A 26,301-nucleotide genomic window follows, 5' to 3' on the forward strand; every position below is an offset into this window, starting at 1 on the left:
ACCTCATACGCCAACAACATGACTCCAAGGTGAGGTCGTATGTGGTCGAGGTAGAATTGCTTCATTGATAAACAAGCCACCTACTCTTTGAGCTTTCCATGTTTATTCATTTTATTTTCTACCATTTCTTAAGGTGTGCGAGCCGCTCCACTGCGGCCATTCTTCATCACACGATAGCCCTACTTGAAGTACACACACAATCCTCAGATCAAGTGGTCTCTTCGCTGCAAGCGTGTGCAGGGTTGTTCACATTTTCTCTCATTGCAGTAATTTACCTCCTTGGCTTGATCCTTCAGACCCCAACAGAGGGGAATCCTTTAAAAATATAATGAAGAGGAAAACTTCCTTCTGCCACCAGAGACGGCTCAACCCAATAACGTGGAGCACTATTACACACACAAGAGGCACAACGGAGGTTTAGAGATTTGTCGCAACTCAGAGTTTCTTGCTCAATGCAATCGTCAGGCGACTTATCTGTAAACCTCTGTAGGGCCTTTTGTGTGTGCTTGTAATGACTTGTAAATAATTATTTATTTCGCTCCTGCTCTTGCAGCAGTGGTGCACTCTTGTGTGGGGCAGTGCCTTTGCTGTTCGCGTTATGCAGAGCTCACCGACTTGTCAGTTTGAGCACTCTGGCAAGGTACGTTCGGGCCTGGTTTAAATCTGGCTTTGGAAAATTCATTTTTTTATTGCTATCAGGTTCGGCCTCATTTCCTCTGTGCTGCGCTGATGAGTCCACGAAGGACTCGAGCCAGGGACCCTTGCTTGTAGCCAGTGATGCTCTAACCACTGAGCTATGGTGTAGTTGTCATCCCAGCAAAGACCGCTCAACATTTTCTTCAGACTTCGTACCTCTCACTTTCCGTGAATCCACGCAGGCGGGTGGGATGCAGCCCTCACTGTAACCCACACACTTCACGTACAAACTAGCACGCGGGGAGCCCCAAGTCATAAAATGTTAACTGGTTTGAGGGAAGACACAAAAATTTAATTCATAAAGCATAAAAAAAAGCGACGAGGCGACAACAGTTTCAAAATTGCGAACAAAAGGACGAGCTGGATGGACAAAATTTCATGATAGTCAATCACAATTTTTTGGTTCTCCCCATTACTTTCACATTTTTACAATAAAGGCGTTACACATGTCGATCCAGCTCGTCCTTTGTTCGTAATTTTGAAATAAAGCATGTGATGTAATCATGAAAAATGCATTTTCACTCTGGTTGGTTGTCTAGTATTTCACACGACAATACTATATATGGTATGTATTGTACAACGGCATTTTGGGAGTCTGGAACACTCGGTTCTCCTTGGCTAGGAATGTCAACCTGTGCAGCACGATCAGCATTGTCTTTAGCATCGTCCGCAGACAATGCGCACTGTAAAACAACGTTTTGCGAGTCAGGGACATACGCTTTACCCAGGGTAGGCATACCGGGCTCGAGAGTATCAGCAGTGTGTTTCGCCACATCCGTGGACATTGCGCATTGTACAACGACGTTTTCGGAGTCGGGAACATACGGCTCAGCTTGAGCGTGAACATCAGCCACGGCAGTATCAGCGGCGAATTTTGCAGCGTCCGCGGACGATAGAACAATGTGTTGGGAGTCGGGAACATACGGTTCAACCCAAGTAGGATTATCAGCAATGTATTTCGCAGCATCTGTAGACGATAGGACACTAATGTTTTGGGGGTAGGGAACATACGGTTCAACTCGAGTAGGATTATCAGCCATGGCAATATCAGCAGTGTATTTTGCGGCGTATTTCGCAGCGTCCGTGGTCGATAGTACGACAATGTTTTGGGGGTCGGGAATATACAGTACATCTTGCGTGGGAGTATCAGCCACTGGAGCATCAGCAGCGCATTTCTCAGCGCATATCGCAGCGTATCTCGCAGCGTCCGTAGACGATAGTACAACAGCGTTTTGGGAGTCATTAACATACGGTTCACCTTGAGTAGGAATACCAGTCGCGATATGATCAGCAGTGTCTTTTGCAGCACCCGCGGACACTGCTACTTTGTCAGTATCAACAGACTCCGGGGAAGAGATCGGACTTAACTGAGGGGCAGAATGAACACCGCCAGCCATTAGCTGCTCTATATATGACTTCAGTTGCGTCTCGTATCTGCAGAATACGGAATACGGAGGAGGGAAAAGAAGAAGTACGAATTGAGAAGATGCGACCTAATGCTGCATTTGTGTTCAGCATACATCATGTACAGTCAAACCTGCCTAAGACGACCGCTCAAGGGACCTTCAAAGTGTGGTCTCTGTTACCAGGTGGTCTCCTTATCCAGGGTCATTTGACTGGAAATAGCATCCCTTGGTCCTGGCTTCAGCGGTCTTCTTGGACATGTGGTCGCCTTATCCGAGTGATCGCCTAAAACAGGTTTTACTTTACACTGCTTTAGCAGGGGTTCCATGAAGTTAGGCCAGGACTGCTGGGACTCCCCCCTACAGTCAATCCAGAGACAGGGCTGAGTGTGCCATGTACTCGTACACTACCTGTGACTAACGACCACCCCTTGGGGCCAGGGAAAGCAGTCTTTAGTGACAGGTGGTCCTTAGTTAGAGGATTGCACCGCACAACCATAATATGAATGTGAGACCGCCCGTGCCTGGCGAAGTGGCCTGTAGTACCAGGCTGGTCGCTAGTCATAGTGGTCTTTAGGTACAGGTTGACTGTATCTAGATTAGGCTGTGCTCGTTGGCTATGGCAGGACCCTGCTACGGAGTGTTGTCAGTGGATTTTCTCATTCCGCCGCCCAGCCCGTGCCATCTCCACACTCATACAACGGTCGAACGAATTACATTCAGAAGACTGGACTCGGATGGAGAGCCAAGGATTAATTTATAGAAAATGAAAAGGACCAAGGATAATAGTGTAACTTGTAGTTCCTTGGTCCTTTTTATTCTCTATAAATTCAGAAGACTGTTTATTATGACAAGACGACGGACACACACAACTGGACATGACAAACTCAAGACGAAGACTGCTTTTCATACCACAGCAAACATGCGCATGCACCAACACCATAATTATGACGTACACACAAATAAACCGACTGCAACAAGAACAAGAGGGACATTGTAAATGCTACTACCCTCCCCCTGGCCCCGCCACGCAACAATGCGACAACTTGATAGATAATCTGATGTTTTCTCATCAACAACCGGCGAAAGCGCAGCGGGAGGAAAGCAAAAATGAAAAAAAATGATGAATAAGTAACAGACGTGGGAACAACAGAAGAGCAAGCAGCGATAAAGCACGGACGAATTGCGACAACCAATCCAATATGTACAGAACACATGACCAAGACGCAGACGACTAGACCACGGACGGATCACACGTCACTCTCGCTTGAGGACCAAACTAGCACCTCGCATGCACGACGTTCACGTGAGAGTCACTCTCACACAGACGGAAGTAGACTCTCACACTCCGACAACAGGTACTCGTGCATGCGTCACACGCCATACACGTTACACAGCACACCATACTCACACGCCACACGTACACTGGACCATAACACAGTATAAGATATCAGATATCGGACTCTACACGGCAAGAACCACACGTACACTGGACCAGAATACAGTATATAATGACATCAGATATCGGACTCTACAAGACAAGAACCACGTGTGTGACAACGTGCGTAACTAATAGTTGAATCGAGTTTCACAACAATAGCACATGTAGAAGCCTTTTTCAAAACCTGTTTTGAACAGTAAAACTCCCCTTAATCTGGGCAAAACCTGCTTTGAACAGTAAAACTCCCCTTAATCTGGGCAAAACCTGTTTTGAACAGTAAAACTCCCCCTAATCTGGGCAAAACCTGTTTTGAACAGTAAAACTCCCCTTAATCTGGGCACATCCGTCTACCCGGGCACCTTTCCGACCCATCGCTTGGAGACAATGATTTGAACAGAGATATGAGCAGTGTCTGCTCCAGAGCCGGGTGAGCCGGGTAATCGACCCGGTTGGGCGGCGCTTGGACCCGGTTGAAAATATAGTACCGGGTCACCTGTGACCCGGTTGGTACTTTACACGTTCGAACTTTGAAAGGACTGACCACATGGCTTGTATGTGTGGCAGATCATGCAGAGGCGCGCGTCGAAGTGAAAGTAGTCAGTATCCGGTGTGTGCACGTGCTCAGTTCGAGCTTGATCGTTGAGGTGTTGTTTTTGGAAATGGAGCCTCCAGCGAAGAGGCGAATCCACAGGCCCTGCTTCCAGGACTCTTGGAAAACAGGTCGTCGTGGTGAGACAGCGCCAGGTACATGTGTACCCGGCTCCGACCCGGTTGAAATGGTTGCGCCAGGTACACGTGTACCCGGCTGTCCTACAATCCTAGAGCAGACACTGATGAGCAGTGTCAAATGCGTACTCAAGTCATGACAAGGGAGTTCACCCGGAAACCCAAATTGCGCGTTTAGCACAAGGATCTAGTTGTTCTAAACCGGGAAGTTGTCAGAAGCAACTTTTGAAATTTGAACCAAAAAGGCCCATGCAATCCAGAGTTCTGGACGATTGACGATTGGAAAATGGGCACCAAACCAGTCACAGAAAGCAATGCAAGCACGTATGGGGACGGTGTGGTTTCCGCCCAGATCTGCACTATCTGGTGCGTACATGCCGGTGCGAACTGAAGTGCAAGGCGATACAGGATGTGCACGGCATGCATGCCTCGCACATGCACGCCGAGCGCGCCTACTTGCACAACTCACATGTTTTCATCGGCAGCAACGCTCGCCCAATCGAGCAATGCATTATTGTGTGCAAGGCATGTGTGGTACCAAGATTGCAATCATGGACATAACCGCGAACAGTGTGCCTTAGTTTTCAATTTTTTTATTCCAAGGAATACAAGGGAATGGTCTCAAACTGCGGAGAGTGCTCAATGCAAGCGAGGCAGAGCTTTATCACACACAAGCGGAAAAACCGTCAGAGATCAAATTCCATTACACAGTGTTTCACCGTTCAAGCAACGGATCATCAGATGGATGATCAAACAAAGTATGATACACTGGTTATATACTCAGAAGGTGTGAACTCCGTCACTATGGAGTGTGAAAATTATCATTCTGTCGGGTCCCGGATGTGGCAAGTCCATTTTTCATGATGCAGTGTACAGAGTGCCTAGGTGCTAGATGAGGGTGATGATATTGCGGGGTGTGACCAGCCCATTTTTCATGATGCATTGCACAGAGTACCTAGGGAAAGGTGATAGCGCAGAGTGGTGCCATGCCAGGTAACAGATATAGAGGCGCTACCAAGGCCATAGAATAATCACTGTCCTTATGTGATGGGCACAAAATTTGATAGGACATACTTGCTTTCGTGCCTGCATTTTGACACAATCTCATTTCGCTTGTTTAGCCTAGTGCGGGCGTCGGTTTCGAGGATGTGATACTTCTCGGTAGTGCAGAGGCCACATCTCTTGGACGTGTTATCGAACGAGGTGGCCCTGTCGCGGATCATCCAGTCAATGACGTACTGTCTGTTGTCCCGCTTCATCGACCAAACATGCTTTGACAACTCGGTGGAATTCTCATAGCGGTCATGCCTGAGCGTAGTCAAATGGTTGGAGTAGCGAGCTTTGAAAGGCGGCGCAGACATGCCGGTATAGACCTTGGCGTTACGAGTGTCGTCCGACTTCTTGTACTCCTTTGGCGATGGCAACGGAACATTCCGTTGCCATCGCCAAAGGAGTACAAGAAGAAGCTTATCGAGAAAGTCGAGGACGTTATCCGCCGCATGAGGTGGAAGGCCATCTTCTTCCTGAATGGCCAGGACAGCCAAGAAAAGAACACATACGGATTCAGAACGAAGAACTGCCCCCAGAAGGTCGCGGAGTTGAAGGCTTTCGAAGAGGATATGTACACCATGATCGAGACCGTGAGCTTCCGCAATGCCGACAACGACCTCCAGCAGCGCATGAAGGATGACCTACGGTCGGTAAGGACTTCGAGTGACATTATTGTTCCTGCTGATAAAACGAGAAACCTGTACCGCATGTCTGCCAACAAGTATAACGCATTGCTCACCGAAAATGTCACAAAAACGTATAAACATGCAACTGATAGCGCCGACAACGAAATCAACAGTGAAGCCAAAGTTATCGCTGAGCGGTTGGAGATTGATGACCGAGTAAACGTCTTGGCGAAGTCGGAAGCATTCATCACATTAAAAGATCACGAAGAAAACTTCGAAAAGAAACTCCCATGCCGCCTCATCAACCCCGCCAAACCCCAGCTAGGCGTTGTGAGCAAGGAAATTTTGGAGTCCGTCACTGAGCCTCTGCGGAGCCACGTCAATCTATGGAAGAACACGCACGCCGTCATTGATTGGTTTAATGGCATCCAGAACCCAAGGGAGTGTTCGTTCGTCGTGTTCGACATAGTCGAATTCTACCCATCCATCTCCGAGGAACTGCTGAAAAGTGCCCTGGAGCATGCAAGTAGTAATGCTCTCGCCCGAAAGAGCAACGTCGATATCGTGATGCACGCCAGAAAATCACTGCTTTTCGCGGGTGGTCGAGCATGGATGAAAAAGGACAAAGACGAGATTTTTGATGTTACCATGGGATCGCATGATGGGGCGGAAGCCTGCGAGTTGGTTGGCGCTTTCATCCTCAGTAAGCTAGTGCCGATCTTCGGGAAAGAAAACGTGGGTCTCTACAGGGATGATGGCTTGGCCATACTCCGAAACGCTAATGGCCACCGCGCGGACCGGGTCCGTAAGGATGTTATTGAGGCATTCAGGAAGCTCGGCCTGAGAATAACAATAGATACCAACATGAAAGCCGTGAACTTCCTCGACATTAACATGAACATCGCAACCGGCATCTACAAGCCCTACAGGAAGCCTAACGACACGCCACTATATGTCAACACAAAGTCCAACCACCCGCCTAGCGTGATCAAGAGCATACCTGTTGGCGTCAACAAGCGGCTCGTGTCAATCTCATGCACCAAGGAGGTCTTCGAGCAAGCGCGGCCGCTTTATGCCGATGCCCTACGCGCAAGCGGTCACGCAAGTGAACTGTCGTTCCCTGATGAAGACCAACCGGCACCGGCAGCGGGCAGTCGTCCCAAGAAGAGAAATCGTGACCGCAGGGTTATCTGGTTCAACCCGCCATATAGTGCGAGTGTGGCCACAGGCATCGGTGCACGGTTCCTGAGCCTCATCCAAAAGCATTTCCCTAAGGGCAGCAAGATGCACAAATTATTCAACAGGAACACTGTGAAGATCGCATATAGCTGCATGCCGAATATGGCCCGACTCATTAAGGCCCACAACAAGAGAGTGTTGCACCCACCAACACCGGACAAGGACTGCAACTGCAGGATCAAGAACTCGTGTCCACTCGAAGGAAAGTGCCAGGCGGACAACGTCATCTACCAGGCCATGGTGTCGGACGACACTCGTAACGCCAAGGTCTATACCGGCATGTCTGCGCCGCCTTTCAAAGCTCGCTACTCCAACCATTTGACTACGCTCAGGCATGACCGCTATGAGAATTCCACCGAGTTGTCAAAGCATGTTTGGTCGATGAAGCGGGACAACAGACAGTACGTCATTGACTGGATGATCCGCGACAGGGCCACCTCGTTCGATAACACGTCCAAGAGATGTGGCCTCTGCACTACCGAGAAGTATCACATCCTCGAAACCGACGCCCGCACTAGGCTAAACAAGCGAAATGAGATTGTGTCAAAATGCAGGCACGAAAGCAAGTATGTCCTATCAAATTTTGTGCCCATCACATAAGGACAGTGATTATTCTATGGCCTTGGTAGCGCCTCTATATCTGTTACCTGGCATGGCACCACTCTGCGCTATCACCTTTCCCTAGGCACTCTGTGCAATGCATCATGAAAAATGGGCTGGTCACACCCCGCAATATCATCACCCTCATCTAGCACCTAGGCACTCTGTACAATGCATCGTGAAAAATGGACTTGTCACATCCGGGACCCGACATAATGATAATTTTCACATTCCATAGTGACGGAGTTCACACCTTCTGAGTATATAACCAGTGTATCATACTTTGTTTGATCATCCATCTGATGATCCGTTGCTTGAACGGTGAAACACTGTGTAATGGAATTTGATCTCTGACGGTTTTTCCGCTTGTGTATTCCAAGGAATACATGGCTGGGGTAGCCAATGACCACTTTGCGTGGCGATTGCAGGGTTTATAGCCTACCACGGGTACCAGTAATAGCATGGGTGCTGTCCCGACAGAATTTCACACACAGAGTTTCAAGGCGACGTCATTTTTATGATGCAATGCACACTGCTGTCAAAGCTGTCAAGAAAAAACTTTTTCCGCTCCAGCCACCCCCGCTTTGAGGGCAGGTGTGGGTGGATTTCACTCCGAGCGCACCTACTCCGGATTCGGCCAAGCGACCATGCTCATTCTGAGCGCACTTGCTCGGGGTTCGCCCAATCTATCATGCTCCTAGCCTCAATTATAAATAACGCTTAGCCAATAACCACGATATCACGAGTGACATACCTAAGTCTCCGAGCAGCTGTCGTATACCTAAAGATCCTGGGCACAAATGCCGGTGACAGTGGATCGTCGCTTTTCGCACCGCCGACGAAATGCTGCGAACAAACCCACGTCAGCTTCTTTGGTCTCCAATTCTGCCAATGAAGCGCCTTGATCCACCGGTCTCTTCGTGCAGAGTCGGAACTCTCTCTAGGAAATGAATGAAAAGAGACCTTGCCGCCCACCTTGTACTTGCTCTTGCAGCGATACGCGCAGCACTTCTTCACCATAATGAAAGACGGTGGGCAGCAGGATAGCAGCAGCGACAAGAATCAAGCCACACACTACAGTATATTATAGTAGTACAGAAACTCCAAACATTGAAACAAACACGAAACAACTCCTTTCTTCCACTGCCACTGGTCTACTCCTGTTTCTTCTTTTTCAAATTAAAGTGCAGCTAGCACTATGACGCTACGAGTGCAGTGCTTGAGTCAACTAACTATTACTTCTCAGCCTTGGCTTGAGTCCCGCGCGTGAGGGCCGGTGACTCGCGGTGCACCCGTGAGGCACGCTCGAGCTCGCGCTGTACTACATGTAGTCATCACTCATCAGTGTCACTGTCACTGTCACTGTACAAAGAAAAAGAAAATGACAGTGTGTAGTCTAGTTTGCGATTACATCATCAGTTTCTGTTGAGAATGCTTTGGCAAAAATGAATCGAATGCAGCTCTGTACCGATCGTGTGGCGCACAAACACAAACTGACAAAGTCAGTTATAATTCACACAAACTGACAAAGTCAGTTATAATTCACACAAACTGACAAAGTCAGTTACAAGCATGTTATTTAATTATGCCAGTCTAGCCGCTAGATCGTCATATCAGTGCTACACAAGAGAGAGTTTGGAAGCTTTGTCACAACTCCGAGTTTCACGTATCTCTACGATCATCAGGCAACTAAGTTGCCTGATGATCGTAGAGATACGTGAAACTCGGAGTTGTGACAAAGCTTCCAAACTCTCTCTTGTGTACAAGGCTCTGCCCTACATGGGCATTGAGCACTCTTCGGACAGTGAAGCACACCACTTGACTATATCAGTGCTACATGTAGTGCAGTAGGCCAAACAGTCAAACTGGCAAAAATTAATAAGACATTTTAGTTAGTAATGATTATGTTGACATACTCACCTCCTCTCCGGATCTCCCCTGACTCACTTGTGAGGTCTGCATCTGCCACTATGCACTAAGGTGAAAAGGCCGCATAGTGGTGGCCTGCGGAAGCGAAGGCTATAGCTTGTGTGTTTCTGAACATTCAAGTGATGCTAACGCGGATCCCGCGAATATTAAATATAAGTACAGTCTCCAATGGTACCCTCGGTCTCAGGTGCTCTCACATTTGTGCAATTGTTGATTTTGGTCCTGAGTTGTCCTCCCTGCGCTTTGCTACCGTCCTCCTCCTTCCTCCACCTATTTTTTTCTTAATTGGCCTCATTATGGCATTCGCTTCCATGTAATTGGGCTTGTAGCCCGTGTGTACTTGCGAATTCAAATAAAAATATACATACATACATACAATAATAGAACACTTTGGGGCGGCATTCAAAAAATAAAGTGCTCAGTCTCCATTATACCGTATTTCCACAAATAGTAGGCCGGTCTACTATTTTTTCAACCTCGTCCTAACCCGACCTTATAATCGAGGACGGTCTTGTATTCGAGGACGGTCTTTTATTCTTTCAACCCAGTTTGACACCCCCCCCCCGGTCTTCTATTTCTCGCCACACAGTTTTACCCCCGTTCTTCCATTTTCTTCTACACAGTTTGAGCACGGTCTTCCATTTTTTCCCACAGTTTGAGCACGGTCTTCTATTTTTAACACAAGAACAAAGACTCATTTAATAGGCCCGGTCTTCTAATCGGAGACGGTCTTTTATTTTTTCAATCGCCCCCTGCCCCGGCCTTGTATACGAGGAAGGCGTTGTATACGAGGACGGCCTTATATTTGCGGAAATACGGTAAGCACACTGTCTATCGGTACCTGGTAAAATGCATGTACCGTATTATCACTAAAATGCAGTACATGTACCGGCGAAAAACCCCTGAAATGTGTGTGTCAGACATGAATTTGGCATGGCAACATGCCTCTGAAATGAAGTTGAAATAATAATGGAACAGTGACTGAGTCTCCAATAAAGGAACGCCTCCATCAATAGCACGGGGCGGAGGTACATTGAAAAAATAAAGGACCGTGCGTACTGCTTACATTGGAGATAATACGGTAAGAGGTTCCACGCTGACTCACCACCCCCGGGGCCATGCACCGGTGACACCGCGGAGACAACAATTAATTATAATTTTTAGCAATAAAAAGAACTAACTCTGCCGTCACCATTGCATCATGCATCAACGAAGTCAAATGAATCGTCACTTTCGTCAGAAGTCTGCTGTGTTTTTCCACTAAATTCACCCAAAGTGTACGATTATTAATATTTTGTTTTCTGTGTTGTGTCGAGCAAGGTAATGGTTCTTAAAGCTGTTTGTATTCGTTTGCGTAAGCCTGTTCTCTGTAAACAAAAGAAGCATGTTGTTGCGCTGAAATCTTCCCCTTTTTTCACACTATCCACAGTTTGTTTCTGTCACTTCACAGTGGACCGTATGCGTGTTAAAACAAAATGGCGTCACGATTTATTGAAAGTGGTATAGTTGGTGGTACGAGTGTTCAAACCCATTTGAACTTCATACTGTTCGTCTTCTTTTTGACATGCTCTCTTTCCATCGTCCTTAGCTTTTGTTTGTTGAGAGCTGTTTTGGCTTTCTCCTATACCTCTGGGGGATGCCAAGTGATGGTTTTGAGAGGCTGGTGATGGCTGTGAGCGAGAGTTTGACGATCGGCGTCGTCCTCGCTATAGCGATGAAAATACTAGTTACTGCGCACCTGGCAGATATCACAACACGTCGGAGCGTCCAGGAGCAAAGGAATCTTGGGTTTTCACTGGAATCTAGTTCCTCCAGCATCGTGTAGCCCACCGTCGGTGAATGGCGGTCCAGAAAGGTCGAACCTGGTCTTCTGCAGCATCTCGCAGTCCTGCGAGGCACACTGAATACGCCTGTCATATATTCTACAAATAAAAATCACGAAGTAGTGGACTTTATAGTGATGAGTCTATCCTGTATGCTGCAAAAGACGCAGTAAATGTGACTGGTGTCCGTACACTGGACGCCAATATCATCCCAGTCTTCTCCTGCAGGATCTGTTTGACATTGACATACCGGTATGCAGTGGGTCGACATTGGCCTGGTTTGGCAGCTATCTGCCTGGGTGGATGTAGCAGGTTTGCATTGGCGCGTCGTCCAGTCCGACATTTTCTTGTAACTGTGGAGTACCGGCAGGGTTTGAGAGGTTGCTCGTGCTGTGAACACATCTCTACTGCCTGTCTCGTCCTGGAAGTGCCGTCTCGCCGCTTCCTTGCTCTACAGTCACGCCGTTATTTCGCTTTGTTTCGTGGTGCAGCTCAAAACCTGCCCAAACAACTGTGAGCTCCCAACATGGTATGGACAAATTGCACCACTCATGCTGGTTAACTAAAACCGGGATAGTCGAGTAAGCGAGTTCACTCCCTGGGCCATGGCAAGATCTGTTCAGCGCGGGCTATTCCAACCTCCAAGTGCATAGTCACCGATCGATCCATGCGATGGTGGTTGTTGACCTACAAAGAGCCAAGGTCTACGAGTGCTAGTATTGGATGCTGTCTGCATGCAGTCAACAAAATCAAAGTACCTCAGTATGCCCCAGAATAGGGCATGTGCATCTATAGCATGACACAACAGGGGTTCTGGCGGCACCTGTCAAACAAGCAGTAGCGACTAGTGCCAGCTACCTATTGGAGGCTAGCCGCTACAGTCTGTCACTGGAGATAATTATTATGTTCACTGTTTAGACTCAGAGCACAATCAATGATGCCCAATCAATCTGCCCAATGTGTGTTCTGTTCCACCTAATTATAACGTCCCATCGCATCAACCCTACTACACGCACATGTCGTCACTCTAGCATGACTTGTGTTATTATTGTTTATTTTGATTCGCACGATAAATAGAGCACAATAAACGTTAACTTGACCGAAGGATAAAGGCGACTGCAGATAGAGGAACACATCGAGGTACAGGTACCGGCATCAATACAGTATCAGAGAGAAACAAACAAAAATGAGAGGTACGCAGAAAAAACTCTCGTAAGCCCAAGGGGAAGTGGTTGATGAGGGATGAATGCACTCTCCACGCTCATCTACACTGTTCGTGGAAATGCACACATACATACAATAATATACAACATAGCAATAGCATGCACAGAACCGAACAATTTCATGTTCACACATGCAAGCACAGACCTGAACATTAGTACCAAAAGCCGATACAGACAATATCCCCATACACACAGACGCACACACACACACACACACACACACACACACAATGTCCCATGTATGCGCCCGTGGCGAGAAAAGCACGCAAATCTACAAATGCACTGGATGTGAACCCACAGATTTTCTCTTATAGCAACGATAGCGGATCTGATTCTGAAGGAAACACACACACACACACACAATGCAATCATTGAATGCCCATCCGCAGATGATGGCCGGTCCTGAAAGAACAGGCAGTGTTCCAGTAATGGGGAACAGAACTTCGAGTGGCGAGTGAGGTATACACACACACACGTGCGTGCGCGGGCACACACTAAAGTATTCAGAAATAGAATCGACATTATAGTATTCATTGGTTGGGGAATGGAAAGGAAAATAAAACATTGCTGTAGGTTATTGTTGTAAGAACACTGGGAGCACAACAGAAAGGTAAGCAACTTGCTTTGAAGCAAAGAAAGTTATTATTCCACGGATCTCAGAAGGAAGGAACGTTCCAGAATGCTGCACTGGCAACAGGCGGCCTGCATGTGCGCAGCCCCTGCAGTCGGTCCAGCTGCCGGCCTTGCAGTGCTGAAAAGAATGTGCAGTACAGCATGTCACATAGTATCGCAGCCTGGACAAATAGCCGCTGGGAAGTCCTAGTTATGTGCTCACCTACACCACGATGCACCAATCTTCTGAGCTACTTTGGCAACAACTTTGTCCACTTGAGACTCCCATGGGCTGAGGCAGTTGTTCAGGGCTGCACCAAGGTGGACGGCAATGACCGCTGATGGCAAGGCAATCCATGACACACAGTCACTAGGGCATCGTCAACATGGCGCTGAGGCTGGATCGATAAAATCAACCTTTAGGCTATCGCGGGGTTGACAACGAGGCCACTGTCTCAAAGCCAGTCAGTCAGCCTGGTCACCGCCATTGACGAACCAGTCGCCACCGCCAGCAGTGGCGGTAGGTTGTGACAAGTGTGGTGCAATATTGTCAGCAAATTCAGTACTTAGGATAAGATGAGTGACAAAGGGAACGTTGTGTTTGATAATATTGAAGTGAACAGGGATGATCACAAACCCTGCGCGTACTCCACCGTGAGTTACAAGAAAATTCCGGACTGGACGACGAGCAAACACCAACCTGCTACATCCAACCAGGCAGATACTATTACGATAGCTGCCAAACCAGGTCAATGCCGACCTGCTGCATAATGTTAATGTCAAACAGATCCTGCAGGAGAAGACTGGGGTGTTGGCGTCCAGTCACTGAGTGTACAGACACCAGTCACATTTCCTGTGTCTTTTGCAGCATACAGGCTGAGACTCATCACTGTAGAGTTCACTACTGCATGAGTTTTATTTGTACAATACATGGCAGGCGTAAACGGTGTGCCTCGCAGGACTGCGAGGTGCTGCAGAAGACCAGGTTCGACCTTTCTGGACCGCCATTCACCGACGGTGGGCTACACGATGATAGGAGGAACTAGATTCCAGTGAAAACCCAAGATTCCTTTGCTCCTGGACGCTCCGACGTGTTGTGATATCTGCCAGGTGCGCAGTAACTAGTATTTTCATCTCTACAGCGAGGACGACGCCGATCGGCAAACTCTCGCTCACAGCCATCACCAGCCTCTCAAAACCATCACTTGGCATCCCCCAGAGGTACAGGAGAAAGCCAAAACAGCTCACAACAAACAAAAGCTAAGGACGATGGAAAGAGAGCATGTCAAAAAGAAGACGAACAGTATGAAGTTCAAAATTGTTTTGAACACTCGATCGTACCACCAACTATACCACTTTCAATAAATCGTGACGCCATTTTGTTTTAACATGAATATCGCGGGTTGCCACATTCTGGTTTTCTCACCTTCTTTTGTGCCACCGGTGCACCTACTTACCATTTTTGTTTCTTTCTTGTAAGTTTTATCACATCATTTGGACTCGGATGGTGAGCCAATATGATAATGATGAAGTAAGGAAAAGGAAAAAATGTGTTACGAGTTATGACAAACTGTCCACCAACGTAACCAGATCTTATACAGTCAGCGAGTGCGACAAAATGGCACAAAACTGACAAGGAGTACCGTAGACATTCGGCGACCTGACACCTAGCTCCAACACTTCTCCAAGGCGCAAACCAACAACCTTAAGGATCAGGTTCGGAAAGGTCCAAGAGGGGAAGGAAAGCGTAACGAAGAAGAGCATGAGCTGAGCGCCACGGCAACAAAGAATGTCGAAAGTTACTGGATGATGACGAAACTAGTAAGACTATTGGTCATACCGGCCTGACTACAACTCGACGACGCAAAGCAACTGTAACCGGCTACTGCGGGTTGAGGAACAGAATGGTGTTTATGCGTATTGCACAGGGTTTAATATTATGATGTAAAGGTGTCAACCCGCGATATTCATGTTAAAACAAAATGGCGTCACGATTTATTGAAAGTGGTATAGTTGGTGGTACGAGTGTTCAAAACCATTTGAACTTTATACTGTTCGTCTTCTTTTTGACATGCTCTCTTTCCATCGTCCTTAGCTTTTGTTTGTTGAGAGCTGTTTTGGCTTTCTCCTATACCTCTGGGGGATGCCAAGTGATGGTTTTGAGAGGCTGGTGATGGCTGTGAGCGAGAGTTTGACGATCGGCGTCGTCCTCGCTATAGCGATGAAAATACTAGTTACTGCGCACCTGGCAGATATCACAACACGTCGGAGCGTCCAGGAGCAAAGGAATCTTGGGTTTTCACTGGAATCTAGTTCCTCCAGCATCGTGTAGCCCACCGTCGGTGAATGGCGGTCCAGAAAGGTCGAACCTGGTCTTCTGCAGCATCTCGCAGTCCTGCGAGGCACACTGAATACGCCTGTCATGTATTCTACAAATATAAATCACGAAGTAGTGGACTTTACAGTGATGAGTCTATCCTGTATGCTGCAAAAGACGCAGGAAATGTGACTGGTGTCTGTACACTCAGTGACTGGACGTCAACACCCCAGTCTTCTCCTGCAGTGCAGGATCTGTTTGACATTGACATTATGCAGTAGGTCGGCAGTGGTTTGGCAGCAATCGTAATAGTATCTGCCCGGTTGGATGTAGCAGGTTGGTGTTTGGTTGTCGTCCAGTCCGGAATTTTCTTGTAACTCACGGTGGAGTACGCGCAGGGTTTGTGATCATCCCTGTTCACTTCAATATTATCAAACACAACGTTCCCTTTGTCACTCATCTTATCCTGAGTACTGAATTTGCTGACAATATTGCACCACACTTGTCACAACCTACCGCCACTGCTGGCGGTGGCGACTGGTTCGTCAATGGCGGTGACCAGGCTGACTGACTAGCTTCGAGACAGCGGCCTCGTTGTCAACCCCGCGACAGCCTAAAGGTTGATTTTATCGCTCCAGCCTCAGCGCCATGTTGACGATGCCCTAGTGACTGTGTGTCATGGATTGCCTTGCCATCAGCGGTCATTGCCGTCCACCTTGGTGCAGCCCTCAACAACTGGCTCAGCCCATGGGAGTCTCAAGTGGACAAAGTTGTTGCCAAAGTAGCTCAGAAGATTGGTGCATCGTGGTGTAGGTGAGCACATAACTAGGACTTCCCAGCGCCTATTTGTCCAGGCTGTGATACTATGTGACATGCTGTACTGCACATTCCTTTCAGCACTGCAAGGCGCATGCAGGCCGCCTGTTGCCAGTGCAGCATTCTGGAACGTTCCTTCCTTCTGAGATCCGTGCAATAATAACTTTCTTTGCTTCAAAGCAAGTTGCTTACCTTTCTGTTGTGCTCCCAGTGTCCTTACAACAATAACCTACAGCAATGTTTTATTTTCCTTTCCATTCCCCAACCAATGAATACTACGATGTCGATTCTATTTCTGAATACTTTAGTGTGTGCCCGCGCACGCACGTGTGTGTGTGTGTGTATACCTCACTCGCCACTCGGAGTTCTGTTCCCCATCACTGGAACACTGCCGGTTCTTTCAGGACCTGCCATCATCTGCGGATGGGCAGTCAATGATTGTATTGTGTGTGTGTTTCATTCAGAATCAGATCCGCTATCGTTGCTATAAGAGAAAATCTGTGGGTTCACATCCAGTGCATTTGTAGATTTGCGTGCTTTTCTCGCCACGGGCGCATACATGGGACATTGTGTGTGTGTGTGTGTGTGTGTGTGTGTGTGTGCGTCTGTGTGTATGGGGATATTGTCTGTATCGGCTTTTGGTACTAATGTTCAGGTCTGTGCTTGCATGTGTGAACATGAAATTGTTCGGTTCTGTGCATGCTATTGCTATGTTGTATATTATTGTATGTATGTGTGCATTTCCACGAACAGTGTAGATGAGCGTGGAGAGTGCATTCATCCCTCATCAACCACTTCCCCTTGGGCTTACGAGAGTTTCTTCTGCGTACTTCTCATTTTTGTTTGTTTCTCTCTGATACTGTATTGATGCCGGTACCTGTACCTCGAAGTGTTCCTCTATCTGCAGTCACCTTTAACCTTCGGTCAAGTTAACGTTTATTGTGCTCTATTTATCGTGCGAATCAAAATAAACAATAATATCACAAGTCGTGCTAGAGTGACGACATCTGCGTGTAGTAGGGTTGATGCGATGGGACGTTATAATTAGGTGGAACAGAACACACATTGGGCAGATTGATTGGGCATCATTGATTGTGCTCAGTCCAAACAGTGAACATAATAATAATTATTATCTCCAGTGACAGACTGTAGCGGCTAGCCTCCAATAGGTAGCTGGCACTAGTCGCTACTGCTTGTTTGACAGGTGCCGCCAGAACCCCTGTTGTGTCATGATAGATGCACATGCCCTATTCTGGGGCATACTGAGGTACTTTGATTTTGTTGACTGCATGTAGACAGCATCCAATAGTAGTACTCATAGACCTTGGCTCTTCGTGTAAGTCAACCACCATCGCATGGATCGATCGGTGACTATGCACTTGGAGGTTGGAATAGCCCGCGCTGAACAGATCTTGCCATGGCCCAGGGAGTGAACTCGCTTACTCGACTATCCCGGTTTTAGTTAACCAGCATGAGTGGTGCAATTTGTCCATACCATGTTGCGAGCTCACAGTTGTTTGGGCAGGTTTTGAGCTGCACCACGAAACAAAGCGAAATAACGGCGTGACTGTAGAGCAAGGATGCGGCGAGACGGCACTTCGAGGACTAGACAGGCAGTAGAGATGTGTTCACAGCACGAGCAACCTCTCAAACCCTGCCGGTACTCCACAGTTACAAGAAATTGTCGGACTGGACGACGCGCCAATGCAAACCTGCTACATCCACCCAGGCAGATAGCTGCCAAACCAGGCCAATGTCGACCCACTGCATACCGGTATGTCAATGTCAAACAGATCCTGCAGGAGAAGACTGGGATGATATTGGCGTCCAGTGTACGGACACCAGTCACATTTCCTGCGTCTTTTGCAGCATACAGGATAGACTCATCACTGTAAAGTCCACTACTTCGTGATTTATATTTGTAGAATACATGACAGGCGTATTCAGTGTGCCTCGCAGGACTGCGAGATGCTGCAGAAGACCAGGTTCGACCTTTCTGGACCGCCATTCACCGACGGTGGGCTACACGATGCTGGAGGAACTAGATTCCAGTGAAAACCCAAGATTCCTTTGCTCCTGGACGCTCCGACGTGTTGTGATATCTGCCAGGTGCGCAGTAACTAGTATTTTCATCGCTATAGCGAGGACGACGCCGATCGGCAAACTCTCGCTCACAGCCATCACCAGCCTCTCAAAACCATCACTTGGCATCCCCCAGAGGTATAGGAGAAAGCCAAACCAGCTCTCAACAAACAAAAGCTAAGGACGATGGAAAGAGAGCATGTCAAAAAGAAGACGAACAGTATGAAGTTCAAATGGGTTTGAACACTCGTACCACCAACTATACCACTTTCAATAAATCGTGACGCCATTTTGTTTTAACACGCATACGGTTCACTCTGCAGATTAAAGCAACCTACTGCATTGCAAGAAACAGCTACAGAAAACAACTACGCTCAGCTGAAAGAGCGTACACCGACAAGCTCGCAGCTCAGCTCTCAGATGGATGCAAGAAAGGCAGCTACGTATGGTGGCAGCGTGCTAAACGTCTGTGTGGCATCCAAAAGAAGGAAACTGCCATGCCCGATTTGGAGGAAAACTCAGGGTTCGCATCCACAACCCAGAGTAAAGCCGAGGTGTTGGCTCGCCACTTTGCTGCACAATGTTCCACAAGTCATGCTGGACCCTATCTAACAAGTAGCCACCAACAATTGCCCTGTGCTTCATCTCAGTCAAACGCACCTGAACAGTTCCGATTCACACGATTCACGCCTGGACAGGTGCACTTTGACCTAAGTCATTTGATCACCAGGAAAGCAACCTCTAATCCGGAGATCATCCCAGTTATGAAAGGCCTAGCAGATCTGCTCTGTGAGTCCCTTACATATTTGTATAACAGAAGCATCTCAACAGGAACTTTTCCGAGTGCCTGGAAAACAGCAATTGTAAAGCCTCTGTTCAAAGGCAAAGATAACCCATCCTCACCCAATAATTACCGCCCCATTTCCCTTCTGTCCCCTATAACTCGCCTTTTTGGAAAACGCCTGTCTGAAAGCTTTAAATCATACCTCAACTCCAACGGCCTGATTTCTGAAGCTCAATTTGCGTATGTTCGTAACAAATCCACCACTGACCAGCTCATTCTCCTAACCCATGAAATAGGACGCTGTTTAGACACACAGACAAGTTTTGACTGTGTGTTCCTAGACTTCCGCAAGGCTTTCGATAAAGTAGATCACTTAAGTTTACTCCATTCTCTTTCACGATTCGTCACTCCCACTACCCTCGCATGGTTTGAGAGTTATCTGTCTGACAGAGAAATGCGAGTCAAGTTAGATAGCTATGCATCTACCACCTACTCCCTGACATGCGGTGTACCCCAAGGTTCCAATCTAGCGCCCCCTCTTTTTCTTGTATAATTATATCAATCAAATTACTAGTGTTGTAAAGTATTCGCAGCCATACCTCTTTGCTGACGATGTCAATCTTCTCTTTAAGCATGGTACATCATCCAGTTCCAACAACCAGCAGATGTTACAGACTGATCTGTCCAACTGCCAGACCTGGGCCAAGTCAGTGGGTGGCACATTCTCGGCTGAGAAGACAACAGTTCTCTCTCATCACACTAAAGCAACTTGTCCCCCATCATTGCAGATTGATGGCATCGACCTTTGTCGCGCAGACACTTGTAAGCACCTCGGTGTGAAGCTGACGTCGTTGCTCCAGTTTGATGCCCACTACGACACCATCCACACCTCTTTCTCTAGGAGAGTGCATCTGCTATGCTTCATGGCACGGTCTCTACCACCATCTGTAACAGTATTGCTATACAAACAGTATGTTCGGCCTGCGTTAGAATATGCAATTCCGGTCTGGCATTGCCGCATGACTGCACAGCAACTTTCAGCATTGGTTGTTCTGCAGGCTAAGGTATGCCGCGCCTTTTTGCGGAAGAAAGCGGTTCAGTTTGACACACATGAAACGAAAGAAAATCTTAATAAGCTATGTTTTCTAGAGTATTTAAACAATCGACGAGGAGACAATAGTCGTAAAATGGCAATAAATAAGATAAATTGTGCACTCATAACAACAGCAAACATGAAGAAAGTCAAGTTCCATAACGTTTTCTTGTGACTGTCATCAGTGGAACGCCGTCACATAAAAATGTAATAACTAAAACACACACTTATATACATGTAGCTAATATGGTTTCAGGTAGAAATACAGCAGCTTACAAGTACAAAAAGCGAAGTTTGCACCTTTGCAATGTGTGAATATAGTGTATGTGAGAAAGGTAGTGGCAGATGAATGTGATACTGTGTGAATGAATGTAATGGTGCGTGTGTATTACTTGAAGAGTGTGAGTGATACAACGTTTTCTTTCTGTTTACATAGCATAGGGTCACGAGTACGAATATACACATTTTCCAACACCTGCAATTGCTTGAAGAAACGTGCGCAACGAATAACACTAAACCAGGAATCCTCAAACACCTTACGACATTCTGGACTGGACACCAAATGCTTGTACACTGCAGACTTCCTCTTGTCAACATCAAACTCCTCCTCATCACTACTCTCATCCTCCACCTCCATTCCAATGCCGCCGTCCATCCCATCGCACTCGTATTCGTCGTCATCAGTCTCCATCTCCTCGCGACACCGCTTCCCTCTCCTTGATTCGTTCTGTGCCGTGCTTGTGCTTCCTCCTGCGTCTCCTTGCCTTGTGTTCTCCACTTGTCTCAGTCGTGCCTCTGCTAGTCTCTTGCTTCTCCTCGGTTCTGCTCTGTTTTCCAGTTGTTCCCCTTCCGCTCTTACCGTTGTAGCAACATGGTTTGTCGAGGAGCGACCGTCCGGCGGCCTCCCTTGCCGTGGTCCGGTTTCCGAGGGGGGAACCAGATTAGTCTGCTCGTTCTCCATGGAAGTAGTCGGTGTTTCTGTTTCCGAATTGTGAGCCGTGCTAGGTGTAGAAATAGGCAGCGGATGTTTTCGTGGTCTCCCACGCTTCGGCCTGCTTAACCTGGCAGCCTGGGACAACAATGATAATGGGACGTGCTGCACAGTCACAAGAAAACGTTATGGAACTTGACTTTCTTCATTTTTGCTGTTGTTATGAGTGCACAATTTATCTTATTTATTGCCGTTTTCTAGAGTCTTTGCATTATAGAAGGCAACACATCTCTCTTGTCCTTCTCTTCAAGTACGTTAATGTCTATCCCCACTACTTATCTGATTTTGGTATACATATCACAACCAGTGCACGACGGCCCAATAAGCTGATATTGACAAACCATGGACAGCGCTGTTCAAATCTCTTTTTCCATAAATACAGCACCCCTCTCTGTCTGGAATTGTCTGCCCCCTAAGATCACCTCCTTAACCAGTTTAAGCGAATTTAAGCAAGAACTGCACAAACAGTTTTACGAGCATTGGTTTCACTGCAGTGGAATTCCGTTGAATATGTAGCGTCACATCATATTCTTTAGAAGCTTATCTCTGGCACATTTTTCATCATCTACACGTATTATCCCAGTTCTGCAAGCTTACAATCGTATGCTCAAGCGCAGAGCTCTGCCCTAGACTATGTTTTTTTCTCTTTCTTTGCTCACCTATTGCTCATTACTTCTTTTACAGATTTGGTATTATGGAAAGTTTGGAAACCCCCTCGATAGGCGAAAGCCTTTGGGGAATACTTAAACAATAAAAATTACAAAATTTATTACAAACTAGATAGGCGGGATGGTAGGTGATAGGCCGAAGGGCCGTGGATAGAGGGATAGGAGTGTGAACAGCAGGTAACACTGTTACAGCAACAGACCACCCAACTTGGGAGCCTCAAGTTTATGTAATAAACATAGAAAGGGGAAGCTAGGCGAAGCCGAATTGTGACAAACCGAAACGTCAACATCCTGCTGAACACCACTATCATGTAAGGGGCCGTCCGTAAATATCGATGTTTTTTTAGAGACGATATTGGTGCTTCTCTCCCTTGACCCCCCCCCCCCCCTCCCCCCAGAAGACGCACATGTACATCTAGATCATGGAATCAATATTTTTGGATGCTCATTTTTTTTCCTTTTTTGTCAATAATATGAACCCAAGATGGCAAGTTTGCAGTATTTATATGGTCTAATTGAGAAGGAGAGCATTATGACTTTTTTGGTCGCCCTCGAGAACACTTGTGGCCAGCAGCCTTCTTGTGCTGCATTAGCCCATAGTAGGTGGTGAAGGCTAAGCCACAAGTAGAAGCACCATCCAAATACGAGCACACATGCTCCTTCTGCTGCCTGGATGTAGTGCCTTCACTGCTATGACTCAGGCGGTTGTGGCGAAGCTTATCAGCCGCTGACAAGCCGATTTCCACAATCAATAGCTCATTCTTTTGCTCTTGAAATTCGCCATGGGCGTACAGCTTCCAATTTTTGATTTTGTTCTTGTGTCGCGAGTTTTAGCTCCGCGAACGGAAGCTGGTTTCACATTTCTTGTATAGCCATTTAGACGTCCGCGTGCAGGGATCGGCGAAACTTCAGATATTTACATCGATATTTTTCTGATGCTCGAAAAGACGCACATGGCTCAAACCCCCTCCCCCCCAGACGCACCAATATCGTCTCTAAAAAAACATCGATATTTACGGACGGCCCCTAAAATATGTATAAGATATTGCATGGTTCCGAGGGGATTATTTTTCAAATCCCCAAGGCGCGCAGCGCCGCGGGGATTATGAAAAAATAATCCTCGCGGACACTGTGCAATATCCTGTATAGACCACACTTTTCGGGTGATCAGCAGCTCTGCAGCATGAACCAGTGCACTGAGTCTGTGAACGGAACACCGAACGCGAAGTACCGGTAGTTCTGATAATTATAGTCATTTGTTCGTCGCCTCTCCAGGTTTTGATCCACTTATTGGTTTGACTGAGGCGAATGCGGAATGTCACACACTTTCTTTGGTTTGTCTCCCAAGACGAAGCCTCATGAACTCTGCTGCTTGTTGGTAGCTGACAAGACCGTGGGGAAAAGCGATACTGATAGCGATCAAGTGAAAACGACGAAATAGTAGATATTGTAATTATTTGAAAATAATTTGAGGTGCTCTGTTCGTCTGTCACCTACCGGCGTGGAGGCGATTTATTCCCTACAAAACAAAGACTACAATGAAGAATTGTCAGACACTGACGTCCGTCCCATGGCTTAGTCAAATGTTGTAAGAGTATCCGAAATAAGATGGATTGTTTGTGATCGTGTGGAACAAATTTGACAAGACCAGTAGAGCGTGAATGGGTACAGCTACACGTACATGTAGAACCAATGACATTGACATTGAGTTAGTAGTAGGCTAACTGCTGCAAAGATTTATCTTTCAGGTCTGTGAAAGAAGGAATTTTCCAAATACTGTACTAGAAACCAAAGTTTGCATTGAACGGCGATGCTCATTACTATGCGTCTTTGTCATTTCGTTCAATGTTTCTTGTATTTGTATTTGTATTTATGGATTCTCCACAGGCCTTAGCCTAAATCGAGGGAGTCTCCGTCAACAGCTTATGAAGAAGAAGCTGAGCAGAAAATAAAAATAGGAAATAGAATGATGCGGGGTGGTAGTAATATAACACAGTGCTCTATGACATCGCTACTCTACGTGGAATGAAACCAGAGGGCTCATAACGGGTGATAGCAAAGTGTGTGCGGACAAGAGCGGTAAAACATTTTGGGCTGGATACAGTACGAATGGCAGCCGGGAGGGAGTTCCATGTGGCAGTGGTGACAAAGAGAAAGGTGGCACGGGTGTGTGTGCTGGCTCTAGCAGGTGGGAGTAGATGTTGGGGGCGCCTGGCGCTGTTTGACACTGAGTAGCCTAGGTCCTCCAGGGTCGTCATCTGGCTAATGATAAGGTGGTGGAGCTCAAGAAGGCACTGAATGTGTCTTCGCCATGCGAGGCTGGGCCACTGAAGGTGCGCGAAAAGTGAGGCTTTCGGCTCCGTTTGAGGAGGGTACACGTCATACTTCCGCAGGATCACACGTGCCACTCTTGCCTGTAGCCGTTCAAGGGTAGTAGCCTGAGCACTGGAGAGTTGAAATTGCCAGAGGGATGAGGCGTATTCAACCACAGGTCGAACATATCCAGTGTACAAGCGGTTGGCTACGGCTGGGGTGATACGCTTGGTCATGTGGATGAGCAGGACTGCTCGCTGGCGAAACTTTGTCGTGATGGTGGCGACGTGGTTGGTGAAGTCGAGGTTAGAGTCCAAGATGACCCCAAGGTGTCGGTGAGTCGTTACATCAGACACGTCATCTCCCTGCATTCTCAGGTGCGGAGTCGGATGAGTAAGGTGGGCACGTTCTGCACGACTTCTAGGAGAGAACTGCATGGTGCAAGACTTCGAAGGGTTGAAGCACCCTCCGACTGAATCAGCCCACTGCAGAACGCCATCAGTGGCGGCCTGGAGGGGGTGGACCATTTGTTGTTGGTTAGGTCCTCCGGCTGCTCTCCCAAGAGTAGTGTCATCGGCAAATAAGAGCACATCAGTAGTGACATCAGACGATATGGTTCGGGGAAGGGCATTAATGTCTCAACTCGTGTATTTGTATTTGTATTTTTATCATTATCTCATGGCACATCATGATGACGGCCAATAAAACTGAGACAAGGGTGAAAGCCAACCACAGCAGTAAAACAGATAAAAGAATACAAATAAGAGGCAAAGAAGGCAAAGGAGGAGACAAACCAGCAGGATATACATGAAACCTATAATTGAGCAGAGATTTTAGCAACAAAATTATCCATCGACGTGCTGGTCTTGGCCTGCGTTGGTAATGTTGCCCAAAACACATAGCCAGCAAAGATCGGGGATCTAGTGAATAGGGTGGAGGCAGCGCGTGGGAGACTGAGTGAGTTCCGGGTGTTCCGTGTTTCGGAGAACCAATTATAAGCCTGCATATGCAAGGGTATTTTATTTAGTAATATTTTATGTATGAGAACACAGAGGTGGAACTTATGTCGAGTGGAAAGGGGACTGATCTTGGCAATTTCGTAAAGACTAGCGGAGGGAAAGCGACGATCTTTGCTAAATAAGATTTTAAGGAGCATGCGGTTATGGGTTTCTAGCTTGTTCAATACAGTAGTAGTTATGCCACACCAAGCAGTATCACAGTAGTCAAGTAAGGGCAATATATAGCAACGATAAAACAAGCGTTTGCAAGAAAGAGGAAGATGTCTACAGTGGGCTTGAAGAGCCCCAAGGATGGAGCTTGTGCGCTTGCAGACATACTGCACATGGGGTGACCACGACAATTTAGAGTCAATAATAACGCCAAGATGCTTATGCTCTTCAACAATGCGAATAGCAACACTTGAAGAAGGAAAACAAAGTGGCAGGGAAGGGGGAGAAGGGGAAATGTACATAGCTGCCGTTTTATCAACGTTTGGCTGCAACTTCCAATCATGCATCCAGGTTATAACTTTCCCAATGCTATCTTGCATGGCTTCGTGCAGGCGTATAGGGCAAGCATTGGAGCAAAGCAGAGCTGTGTCGTCAGCGAAAAGGCTGACACCTGGGGCAGTATCGGGGAGGTCATTAATATACAGGAGAAATAGCAGTGGCCCAAGGATTGAACCCTGGGGGACTCCAGAAGTAACGGGTAAAGGCTCCGATAACACAGTTGAGAGGCGTACAAGCTGATGTCGGTTAGAGAGATACGATGAGAGCCAGCCGATAGCCTTGCCATCAATGCGATATACTGTTCGCAGCTTAGCTAAGAGACCCCTGTGCCAAACAGTGTCGAAGGCCTTTGCGAGATCGA

The 26,301-nt window shown here is 47.2% G+C and overlaps 1 protein-coding gene across 1 annotated transcript; it reads right to left on the reverse strand.

Annotated features, from left to right (window-relative positions):
- Positions 1–951: 951 nt before the first annotated feature.
- On the reverse strand, positions 952–8,957 carry LOC135829512 (peroxynitrite isomerase THAP4-like). Its single transcript, XM_065341915.1, has 2 exons — positions 8,536–8,957; positions 952–2,130 (listed from the first exon to the last, which is right to left on the reverse strand). Exons 1-2 carry the CDS (start codon positions 8,799–8,801, stop codon positions 1,215–1,217), a joined length of 1,182 nt encoding a protein of 393 aa, XP_065197987.1. The 5' UTR covers positions 8,802–8,957; the 3' UTR covers positions 952–1,214.
- Between the last annotated feature and the right edge of the window lie 17,344 nt (positions 8,958–26,301).

The sequence above is a fragment of the Sycon ciliatum genome, chromosome 13 (genome assembly GCF_964019385.1).
Source record: "Sycon ciliatum chromosome 13, ocSycCili1.1, whole genome shotgun sequence".
Taxonomy (NCBI): domain Eukaryota; kingdom Metazoa; phylum Porifera; class Calcarea; order Leucosolenida; family Sycettidae; genus Sycon; species Sycon ciliatum.